At 40.3% G+C, this 12,937-nt stretch overlaps 1 protein-coding gene across 4 annotated transcripts in view; it reads left to right on the forward strand.

Moving 5' to 3' along the window:
• The window catches only part of shank3b (SH3 and multiple ankyrin repeat domains 3b), a 68,879-nt gene extending 59,839 nt beyond the window's left edge, over positions 1 to 9,040 (forward strand). For all 4 annotated transcript variants that reach the window (XM_084038459.1, XM_084038460.1, XM_084038461.1 and 1 more), the window contains one exon: positions 456 to 9,040. In XM_084038459.1, the coding sequence (XP_083894585.1) occupies positions 456 to 1,032 (577 nt within the window). In that variant the 3' untranslated portion in view covers positions 1,033 to 9,040. The remainder of the gene's footprint in view (positions 1 to 455) is intronic.
• The last annotated feature ends 3,897 nt before the right edge of the window (positions 9,041 to 12,937 follow it).

Genomic DNA, 12,937 nt, shown 5'->3' on the forward strand with positions numbered 1-12,937 from the left:
CATTGGGCCATCGTGAGATCAATTTCCTTTCCAAAACCATAAACGCACAAGCAAAAAATACAAGAAATATGTATAACCTGTTCAGCTCTTCCGCTGATGTAAGCTGTAACATTAGCTTATTTGGCTAACTGCCTTATCAACAGTAGTACCTTAAAGTTACTTCTAAGAGTTAGCATATCAATAGATAGTACAAATCATACTTTTTTGTTGCTTCTCCAAGTATGTTCTATAGCAAGCAAAGCATCCAAACAATGTTATGTTAGTTTCAGCAAAACAAAAACAATGCTGTCCCTTTATTTCCAGTCTTCTACATGGATCATTTACAGGTCAGGATAATTAACCTTTGCCTGGGACAAGTTAGCTTCAACGAGCAATCAGTTAGTAACTCCATGTAGACAAATCAACTGATAACTGGTTATTCTTGTGTCATTTGTATACTGTTCAATGTGTTGCAGGTTGTTCTCCAGCCTCGGTGAACTCCACAATATTTCCCAGCGAGGATACGGCGCCAGCTACACAGTCCGACCAGGAAGCCGCTACCCGGTAACCCGTCGGAGCCCCTCCCCCTCTCCCTCCCCATCTGCCTCCTCCCCCTCCCCCTGCACTGAAAGGCCAGATCTGAGCTCGGGTCGTGGTCTGACCATCCTGAAGTCGTCCAGTCTCAGCCTTCCCTCAGAACCAAAGGAGGTTCGGTTTGTGATGCGAAGTGCCAGCGCACGAACCAGGTCCCGTTCACCCTCACCTTCACCCCACGCCTCTCCCTGCCCCTCCCCGGTCCTCAGTGGGCCCCTGTTGGCCCTTCGGCCATGGAGGCAGCGGCCCCTCAACTTGTGGAATAAATATGATGTGGGTGACTGGTTGGAGAGCGTGGGCCTGGCTGAACATCGTCAGCGCTTCCAGGAGCACGAGATCGAAGGCTCCCATCTCCCCGCACTCACCAAGGAGGACTACGTGGAGCTGGGCGTCACCAGACTGGGACACCGAATCAACATCGAGAGGGCACTTAGACAGCTTCTGGATGGTTCCACTTGACCCTTCATCTATGACCACTAACCTCTAGACATCCTGAACTGTGACCTCATAACCCCTGACCTCTGGTCAGACACTAGCCATCTCTTTGACTCAAATATCTTAGCAGTAACTGAAGCTTTAGACCTTTTTACCAATATAGAGCTCAGCTCCCTGAGTGATCCTGCTGACATTTTGACTTATCAGCTCTTTGATCAACCCAAACTGACTGGTAGCACCAATGTCTGTGTCCAGTATTTAGCTTTAGTGTTATATTAGACCTCTGTTAACGCTGAGTGCCTCGTGTTTATGCTGTACAAAACACATTTCTCTGTTAAAATGTCAAAACAACCTATTGGAAAAACAATATCTTATTGTGATTGCTCTGTAGTTAAATGGCAGAGCTTATTTACCAAAAGTTTTAAGTCAAACGATTTGTACCAAACATGGACATCATTTTCAATGGAGACCAGTTGCAGGACCCATTATAGTGCGACTATTTTTCCGACAGGTTTAGTCAGCCAAAGCTAAAGCACATTGAACTTGACATTCACATTTGCAAAAATGACATTCAGGCATTGCGGGGAGATATAAGTTAAGCGCCGACAGTTGAGGGCAGAGATGTTGTTAAGTCAAACTACATTGCACAAACTATTAATCTTTACATTTTTTGTTCTGAAACCAACCGAAGGGATGATACTCTTTTGTATGACCCCAAAGTGACACTGAGGTCTGAGATGGTCCAAAAAATATATAAAACTTTTCAAGTAGTAGCAATTTAAAGACAACAGCTGATCCACATCCCTCAGTCCTCTTTTTGTACAGGGCCAAATTCATGGACAGGCTGCACTTTTGAAGCTTTAAGTCAATTCATTTTATTTATACACCACATTTAAATACAACAGGCGTTGACACCAAAGTGCTTCACAAGGCAAGAGGTAGGGCTAAGTTGTACACATTAGGAGCCCACGGTAACAATGGAGGGATTACAGGCAGATGACTCAACTTTTGATCAAAATAAATAAGTAAATTAAGAAACCTATAAAAACAAACAGAGAATGTTTAAAACCTGGAATGTAGCAGGCATAACACAAATCAAAATAAAATCCAATACAAACTATACATTTAACAACTTTTCCAACCATTAACTTCAGTCCAAAACAAAAAAAAATAGATGACGAACAAGACATGCAAAATTTCCTGAAAAGCTGTAAACAGTGAATTTTTGACGTGACAACAATTAATCCATCCATCCATCCATCCATTGCCTACCGCTTATCCTGTATTCAGGGTTGCGGGGGGGCTGGAGCCGATCCCAGCTATCATTGGGTGAAGGCAGGGTACACCCTGGACAGGTCGCCAGTCCATCACAGGGCCAACATGTAGAGACAAAAGCCGGAGAACCAGGAGAGAACCCACGCTTCCCACACGGGGAGAACATGCAAACTCCACACAGAAGGAGCCCGGGCCTACCCAGGAATCGAACCCGGGATCCTCTCGCTGTGAGGCGACAGTGCTACCCAGTACACCACCGTGCAGCCCCACAACAATTAATCAGTTAGTAAAAATTGTTGCCAATACAAAGTTTTTCCTCAATCAACGAGCACAATAATCAACTAACTTTCTCAGCTGTAATGTAATGTTTTTAAGTGTTTTACAGTAACGTAATTCATGTCTATTCACTAATGCACTGGAGGAATTTGAATTTGACCTACAGTTCCTAACGTTCTGTGCTGGATATTAAAATAGTTTTTTTCAAATAATGACGTAACGTAGCTGCTAAACAAAGTTTGCTTTCTGATCTGGTTAACCAGAAGACAGCAAGCTTCCTAAAGCTAGCTCATAACATCCACGTATGTCCTACAGTGATAGGTTAGCTTACTACGTTAATCGCAGCTGGACATAGAGCTCTCAACAAGTGAGGGGACATTGGTCAAAGAACTGATCTGACAAACTGAGAACAAATATATATCGAGACGGGTTATTCTCCTTCTGCCATTTTGCATCCCCAGACAAGGTTAGCTGGACTTTCTGACAGCAGAGCTGGACGATTACCGAGTGACTGGGAGCGACTACCTTAACAACAACGGGAGATTAGTTGAGGATATTTCTCCGTCTTTCTTGTGACTTAGCTTCTTTTTTTTGCTTTCAATTATCACTCATGAAGACTGTTTATTTTGACTTCATAGCTTAATGCCGACCATTTAGAATTTATGAATAACAAGTAATAATAACGTGGTGATGACTTCATACTAATAGAGTTTATAATAGTTTGGAAAATGATTTTGAGCTCCTTATGATTTGACAATGAGCTGAATTTCAATGTTGTTTCAGTGAAATTCATAATGATTTGTCAATGAGTGTGACTTTGTGCTGATGTGCTGTGTGTTTCAGGGAGAGCTGCAGCAGAGCTCCAAATGGTTTCTAACCTGCTTACTGAGGGCTTACTGTACATGGTGCTATCTGTTTAAAGCCATCTGTACAGAAAATACCTTCCCCTCATATACCTTAACTAAGCCGACACATGAAACTCTTAGCTTAACCCTCTTTTACTCTATTATTCCTAAATTAATCAATCAAGGGTGGCTGTACCTGCCATAACCATCTCGCAGTAAAGGTCACTCCATACATGGAGTTCCCTTCAGACCCTATTTCCCAGAGGACATCAATAATGTTTTCCGTACATTAATGGCCTTGCCTAATTACAGTGTACCATGCGTTCACATTAAGTCACACAATTTTAGTACATGATTTAAAATGTGGTCTCAACAAGATTAAATTTCCCCATGTATTACAATGTAGAATGGTGCAGGGTGTATTGTTAAATTTCATAGTGTGGAATTGACACCTAATTTAGGAAATAATCAATTTAATTAATAATTGAGGAAATATATTGGTATCCGTTGAAGTGTCGGAGAATAAGAAATGCAGATTTTCTGCAAGTCCATGAACAATTATAAAGGTTAATGGCCTATATGGACACGATTTTCAATGCAAACAGACAAAACATGATTGAAATATTATATTCTTAAGCGTCATGTCCAAAAGAGTTAAGCAAGAGTTATAAAAGACTTGCATCGTTATATATATATATATACATAGGGCTGTACCGTAGTTCCAGGCTTCATTTATAGCGCTGCCATTTGAATACTAAATCAATATTTGAATGCTGCGCATCTCTTTTTTTTTTTTTTTTGCATGTTTATTTGTTGTGTTCTAAGCAGATGAGAATCAAGATCCAGGAATATTTTTAGTATAATACTATTTGCAGAATTAGATTCGATTGGTGGCTGTGTAGGACTCTTTCCGACTCGTGTGATCCAAATATTTCCAATAACTCAAGGGCATTGTTAGGACTTAAAGTCAAAATGTATTGAAAAAAGTTAGATGTAATCATTCTCAAAATTCACATGTTTTTATCAAGCGAAATATTCTGTTTCAATCCATATATGTGGTGTTTAGCCTTTCAAAAACACAAAAGGAACCAGAATTGTATAAATGGGTCGTCTAGTAGAAATCTAACAGCTGGATAAATTATATTTATATAACCACAATAACAAAAATCTATTTAAATTTTTTTAGGATGATGCCATTCAAAAATATGACGACATTGAAAGCTCCATTTGAAAACCTCGATTGAAGCTTCTAATGTAAAAGAAAAGGAAAAAAGGCATTCGGTACAGCCATCGCTCCCTTGTTATTACTTGATTTTGATGGTTTGAACATTTTGTGCAAAAACGAAATTTCATAACGTGAATCTGTTATACCGCCCAGCTTTGATAAGAAGCTGTAGGATTTACAGTCTTTGGGATGCTATTGATATGCTGACAGCCATGCTAGCTGATGCACTTTATACTTCAAACTCTGTCAAGCTAACTAAGCAAGTGAAATGTACCTTTTAAAATCTGTTCTGACACATTGTTACTGACATCAGTGGACAACACAACGCTTTAGGGAACAGTCCCTCCTTTTTCCATCTTCTCCAGAGGCCAATAAGAGGACTACCTCTAGGCTGAGGACGTATTTAGCCTGGCTTACCATAAAGACTGGATGCAGGGGGAAACTGTTGTGAAGTGAAGTGAAGAAATACATCCTCCAATGGCCGAGCTGTCTGATTTTACATGTTGTATCATGTAAGCTGAGTGATTCAAATTAAGGACTCAAGGACACATTTGAGGCACTTGTACTTTATTTAAGTATATCTATTTCATGCATCTCTATACATTTATTCCGCTACATTTCAGTTCAGGTAAATATTGAAATGTATACACCATTACATTTCAAATGGAGTAAATCAAATTAGAGTTTTTCATCCTCTTCTTATCCAGTTAAAACCATGTGTCTCCAGATATAAATAAAGCAGTAATATTGATCCAGTAACGTCATATTTACAGTAATAGTAGAACATTGACAGGGCACATTTTACTGGACAAATCGATACTTTTACTTTAAGTTCTTTGACATTTTTGTTCCTAAAAATTCTACGTTTACTTGAGTAGGGTTTTGAATGTAGGACAGTTACTAAGTAGTGGAGTGTAAGTTATTTTGACAGTAGAGTTTAAACCCATCATGAGGATGATGCTGTTTACCTGCTGTTAAAACCACAATATTACTTGTTTTTATTTCATTACAACATGTAAATAACATTTCTTAAGTCACTGGAAGGTGTATTCATTTGCTTCTTTTTCTTAACTAAGCAGCTGAGTTAACAACAGAGATGCTTGCTTTACATTTCCCTCTTTTTCTAAATAACTTCAAATCATAAATTTAAACTAGTGTGGCACAATTTCATAATCCACCTAACAAGTTATAGTCTCTCAAGCACAATCAACGTTCCAGTGCCTGTTTCCACGACAACAAATCTACTGCGTTTATGTCACTTTTTTAATCGCCAACTGAAGTACCTGAACACAAGCCGAACCGCAATCATGAATCCCAAAGTTGTACAAGTTCACATTGCTCTTCATGTGAAACAGTATTACCTGCCCGTGGCAGAGCACAGAGGTATAGAATGTATAATCTATGTATAGCATATTACAGTAGACTTCATAGCCTGTATAATATATATTATAGTATAATGTAGCTATAGTGTAATATATACAATATTGTAGACAATAAAATGTAGACATAATATTTTGGTAGACTGTAGTCTGTAAGACTTTAGCTGTATGTGATATTCAGCTTTTGTAAACATTAATACAGTAACTTCATCATACTATCAATTTATACTAGTTCAGCCTGTAGTTTTTCCTCTTCAATCTGATCCGAACAACAAATCAACATCTATAAAAACAGAAATCAAATACCAATTCAGTGATTAAATCTGAATTCTTTCTGATCCCTAATTGAATTTAAGTTGAGATTTGAACATTTTAAAGAAAAAAAACATTTGTTAGGTGGGTGGGACATAACTACTGTTTACAACTTGGCTATCAGAGCCTCGCCCTGTTTTTATTTCATCCTGACTACCTCAAATGGTGGAAATCCAGGTCGTCTCTAAGGGTGCTTTCACACTAGGGCCATGTTGATCCGTACCATGCCAAAGCACGATCGTCCCCCCTCCCACGGCTCCAAGCCCAACCAGGTCTAAGCACACGCATGACTTTACGTAGTTTCCAAGAAGCACCATCTCAAAGTCTCACAATAGAGAACAACACAGAGAACATGACTTTACTGACAAGCCTATTCTGCCACCGGCACCACTCACACCACAAGTGTGAAGCATGCCCGAGCCGACCCAGAATCCATCTGTGTCTTGCAGTCGCCAACAGTATTTTTGTTCAAAAATTGGGTCTGTTGAGTCATACAGCAGGTTTCGTATCCCTATCAAACTGACAGATAACTACTGATCGATAATGAGTGGAAAGGCCTGCCAATTATACGTTGTGTCCATGTTGCATACCCATGCTTCTGCATGAGCAACTGCACTGTGCCGAAACCCACCTCTTCCAACCATGCCAGAGCCAAGGAAGTGGACCGTGTTTGAATCTGGTATGGAGAACTCACAAGTCAAACAAACTGGACTTTGGAGGTCAAACGTGCTTGGGCATGATACGGATGGCCTAGTGTGATTGCACCCTAGAACCCTAGTTACGTAAGAGTTTGGAGTTCTTAATTGTAAAGAGAGGAAACGGTTTTTACTTCTACTCTGACTAGAAACTTTCTACTGCAACAAATAATCTATGCTTTGTATGAACAATTGTAAGGTCTACACTAGAATTACAATATTTTACGTCGCAAAGTTGAGCGCTTCAATGATTTTATTGCATATCTGTTCTGACCCACAACCACACCAGAAAAACCTAAGCACCATCTAGTGGACTGAAGAAGTAATTGTTACCAATAGGTTTCATTTGTATTTGCAATATCAATAGTTTATATATTAATGGATCGATACTTGCCGTCTGTGTATTTATACAATATTGCCACACAAAATATCACAATATAATGCTGTATCTATTCAATCCCGTAACCACATTTTTTTGAAAAGCCAATAAAAAGCTCAATCATCGACAATAGCCGATGGGTTCCCAGATGGCAAACGTAAGTCATCTTACGTAGCCTTTCACTCTGGCTGGACCAATAAAAACCAGTGAAAACTTAACACCATGAACATATTTTGGGTAATTTATCTTTACAACAGACAGATCTGAAGACAACATGACTGTGTAGCTGTTTACACTGAGTGAATATCACATATGTGTAGTATATATTATAATGGACTATAGTCTACTGTATAGTCATCCAGAAAATTAGACGATTTTCTCTGCAGTGTAACAATGAAAATCAGTGATGAAGAGGTCACGTGACCTCTGAGCCTCTGACCTCAGGTCCCCCCACCCTATACACTACTACAAACAAGAGGTCATTCACTTGTTGTCGGATTTCTCAGCCAATCAGTAACCAGAACACCTGCTGCTAAAAATCTCTTCAGTGATGTGGTGATGAAGTGAAGTCGGTGGTGTTCCTCCGCTGGAAAAACTAGTTCCTTCTTTATTTTTTTTACCTAAATTTCTTCAAAATCAAATCAGGTCATTAACATTCAACATCTTGTGAACTTTCTGAAGATGAAACGAGATTCTGTCCTAATTCCATTGTCCATGAATCACATGTTCTGTCCTGTTTGGTCTATTTGACCCAGTCTTGAGATACTTCCCTTGAGTATTCCTATGTTATGTTACTTTTTCCCCCACATTTATTTAAGAGCTAAACTTAAGATTTTACAAACATAAAATATGGCCCAGAATAAACTACAGAAAGTATATAAAGGTCCATCTTGACCAAAGAAAACATTAAAGTACAGCTTACGCTTTAATGTTGTAGTATAACAGCGACTGTTTACATGCTAATATTCCTCTATTAATATGACAATACTAGAATTTGATACAGTCAACCATGTCCCCTACAAAATGACTTTCCCATACAAATAAACTGCACTCTCAATTACAATTCCAGAGAACTTATTTTTATATTAACTGAACAGTTGATGTTTTAAAAGGTGTAGTTAATGAACAAAACAAAAGATGGTACAAGTTTTAGAAAAAAAATAAAAACATCATGGTTGTCTTCAAAATGTATTTTTTAAAACTCATTTATGTTACGTCAAAAGGAACCACGAATCCACAATGCAGTTTAGTTGGATGGGAACATAAGAATATTCTGTTTGGATATCCAGAATCAAGCATTTTCCGGTTCAGACGTGAATAGTGTGTTGATATTATTCCAGCTTTAGGAGAATTCTTTGGACATTGATACAACGCAGTCAAAATATGTGTCACAAATTAGTTTTTTATGGCTCTCTGCCTGTTTAAGATGTGAACAGATACAAAATAAACATACGTTTAGACAAAAATGGAATATCTATGTACATAATATACGGCTCAATAGATAGTTAGAGGGCCCTGTGCATCGTAAACAAACCAACTCACTAACAGCTGACACTGCTGCAGTAGAGATGTGAGAGCAAAGCTCTGGTTGTTAAACACTATGAGACACTTTTCAGTAAATCAGCACGGCTGCATGCAAACAGGAATATCACTAGGATATGTATTATTATTAGCCATGATAACAGCTTTGTATAGGAATATTATCTTTTTCATAATAAGGGCCAAAAAAACTGAATATTTTTTTTCATATATGCGTTGCTAGTGACTGTAGCCACTCTGTATTATGAGTACTTTTACTTTTGATACATTAAATACATTTTGTTGCGACTACTTGGAATGCAGGACTTTTCCTTGTATTTTGATACTGTAGTACTGTTACTTTGAATTAAGTAAATGATTTGAATATATTACTGCAAAGAAGAAACAATTATAGTTTGTATGACGGGAAACAGGTCGTGTCTGCTAACGTGTCTCCATTTGTGAAACCGACTTAGTTTTCTCGGGTCACCATCTAAAAAAATGACTTTAGAAACATGGAACAAAAAGCCAAAATGACTGCTACTGCATATCTGATAATGTTCACCATGGTAATGCCTCAGCTTCCTGCTGATTGGCTGAGAATCCTGGCTTGCTAACGTGGGTGTGATACCTTCCTCCTCCCAATATCCACCTGGTTTTAATGGTTTAATGGTTCCCCTCCTCTCCAGCTTCCTCTTTTTACAGTATGTGTGTAGTTTCTTTTGGAGTGAGTGGCGTGTGTACTTGTAGTTTTTTTCTTCCTTTTTCTAAAAACTAAAGAGCACACAAACGACAACCGATGAGCTCTGCAACGCGACAGATTGTAATCTTTATAATAAACTGTCATTTACTACAAAGATAACACTTGTGTCTTCCTGCCCGCTTCTTCCCACCACATCAGAAATACACATGTATTAGTATTTTTATTTTAGTACTTTGTCTATTTGTAGTTTGAAATTCCCCCAAGTTACCATTAGATTGTGCCTCATTTGCATATTTGAACATACGATTTCAGAAAACGTGTAATACAAAAAAAATATTTTCTCAATGTCAGTAATCCACTATTGGAGGTTTCATGGTGATATCTTGTCACGGGGTCATCTGCTTAGGGATTGTTTTTTTTTTTTTGTTTTTTTACTGGTGTTCATCTGCCCTTCACCAACTCTCATGTCATTGCAGATCCTGCCACCCTCGTCTGCCCTGCAATCACTTCATTCCCTTCACCTCTGCTTCCCCGCCCACTTCCACACCTGGCCCTCAGTATCCTCATCAGCCTCCCATTCATTAGGCCCGTTTCAAAAACATGGAGAAAAATTATATTCTTTAATTGCTGTCGTGAATTTACTGTTAATGGCTTTAATGACAGTATTTCTTGATTCATGGAGTAATACAAAGAGATATTTAGTTCTGTACCACAAATCTAATATATCAACAAAATGTAACACAAATTTTGAAGTTGATTTTATCTAATGTATAGTTTCTATTTTGGAATTGTATGAAAACCATCACATATTTAATAAGATAATGCCTCATTTGATATTCACATAAAATATCACACTTGCTCTCACAAAAATGCTCTCAGTTTGACCCGATTGACTTGTACAGGGACTCCCCTGACGAGCTGTAGGTTTCCTTGAGAGGTTCATGAACTCGACCTTGTTGTTTAGACATGAAAGGTTAAGGTCAAGTTAATAATTGACGTGTTTTGCCAAAGTTTGGAGATAATAATACTTACTCCACCTGGACTCAAGATAAATGACCCCACACTCCTGAACCACTGAATATCTCAATGATGAAATGGAGCGAAGCCTGCGAGCTAGTTCAGGCAGACAACTCGAGCCGCGCCTTCATAATCATGTGACATACCTCATAGTCCAATAATCTTCTCCCACTCACGTCCTCCCTATTTGGCGGTCTATTTAAGCTATGACGTGTCCCGTGTCCCCCCTTCGGCTGTCATTGCCTCTGCTGCACGTCAGTACTGCTGTCAACTTCGTACAAACTCATCTCTGCTCATGCGAATAATAGCTTACCTCCTAGCTCTCTCGATCGCTATGTCTGCCGCCGTTTCAGACTCTGAGAGCAACTCCCGGTCCTCAGGAGAAGATCTGGGTTTCATCTAGGGCTGCACAAAAAATCATTAAAAAATCGCGATCTCGATTCACACATACACGTGATCTCATTTCTACACACAGCGATTCTGAAGCATTTTATATCTCGAGCTGCATCACAAATGCTCCTATTTCCTTCCGGATTTTTTGAAGCGCCCCCAAACGCAGCACTGCCGCTGCCTCCTCCCTCAACCTATGGTAAAGCGTCTTTACAACACGTGATTCAGTGGAGGAAGCCGCCTGCAGTTGAATGTTTGGAAAGAGTGAAGGTACGTGTCCACAGGCAGCGGTGTTTCCCCGCGTCCCATTCATTGCGCCGGGCTCGACTCGCCGCCTCGGGAACGCTCGCGAACGGTCGCGAAAATCTTGTAAACTGAATGTTGTTGATCTAAAATAAAGACAGATTCAGCAACTGCATAGCTTATTTCTCGCTTAAAATGTTTTCAGAAACACCTTTCGGTGAACTATTTTCGTAAAATAAGAGAAAGTTTCCAAACGAGCCGCCATGTTGGTCTGCGTGAACTCCGGAGCAAGACAGGACAGCAGTGAAAGCGATTGGTGCAGCCATGAAGTGTGGGCGTGATTGTATGAAGAAGATTTTCGCGACCGTTCGCGAGCGTTCCCGAGGCGGCGAGTCGAGCCCGGCGCCTCTGATTAGCATAAAGTAGATTCGACTTCAACTTTATAAACCGTAAACGACTCGCCGGATGGCCAGTGCACCGCATCCTCGAAGAGCTTTACGCCCGCAACATCTCAGTTCCATCAGGCCTTAGTCACGAGGAACTCTTCGATTACCTCCTCAGTCAGGGAAACAATGCCGAGGCCCCAGAATTGAGCGCATCCACCGGTAATCCAAGCAGCCTCCTTCCCAAAGGGAAAGGGAAAGCCCCAGCAAAGAAGCGCTCCGCTCATCAGACGGCTTCTCCCAGACCAGCAGACGATATCCACTCAAAAGATCGAAGAAATCGGATCCGGGCCCCTCGGCAGAAGCAACCATCCTGTCTTCCCTCCAGGAAGTGACAGCCTCATTAAATGTAATGAACGCGAGGATTAAATCACTGGAAAAAAACGCCTTTGCCCCGCCAACTAACATAAACAACCCGGGGCCATCTTCCGCAAACGTTGGCTCGGCACCCGCTTCCGCGTTCCACGCCGAGGTCATGCCCCATAGGACTCTGGGAAGTGGAGTTCCCGCTCCATTGATGGGCTCCAGGTTCCTTCCCCCTGCAGCAGCAATTCCCGATAACATCAGGAACCACATCCTAGCAGGCCATGACGTAAATCTGGTTAAGATTCTTTTGTGTGGTTCGGATTGTGCAGACAAAAGATTTGTGGATTGCGGGGATTTTTCAGTGTTACTGAAAGACAGTGATCCAAGACTATCCAAAACTCTTACACTGGCAGAGTTCAACGTGGCCTTCGGCGTTTTCAGAGATACTATATGTGAAGTTTATCCTCAGCGCAGGGAGGAACTCGACACTTACATAATTTCCGACCTTGCGCTCTCATATGGTGGCTCACTCTTCTATGAGTATCATAAATCCTTCTCTGCTAAAGCGGCCATGTTCATTCAGAGATTCAATCAAAGAGTAGATTGGTCTGTAGTCGACCTAGCATTGACCAGCCGACATTTCACCGGCCATAAAATCCTGTCCTGTTCCATTTGTGGTTCCTTCTCCCACACTCCCTCCCTGTGTCCAAGATCAGCATTGCAAGAATTTGTCCACTCCCAAACCTCAGCCTCAGAAACCATTTCCAGCGTTCAGTTCCATTAATCATCCACCAAAGCGACAGGTACAATTTATTCCAGGCCATAAGTCTCCCATCTGCATCAATTTCAACGAGAATGTTTGTACATTTCCTAAGTGTAAATTCATGCATGTGTGCAGTTGGTGCGCAGACAGCCACCCACGT

Source organism: Eutrigla gurnardus, assembly GCF_963514095.1.
Source record: "Eutrigla gurnardus genome assembly, chromosome: 21".
NCBI classification, from domain to species: domain Eukaryota; kingdom Metazoa; phylum Chordata; class Actinopteri; order Perciformes; family Triglidae; genus Eutrigla; species Eutrigla gurnardus.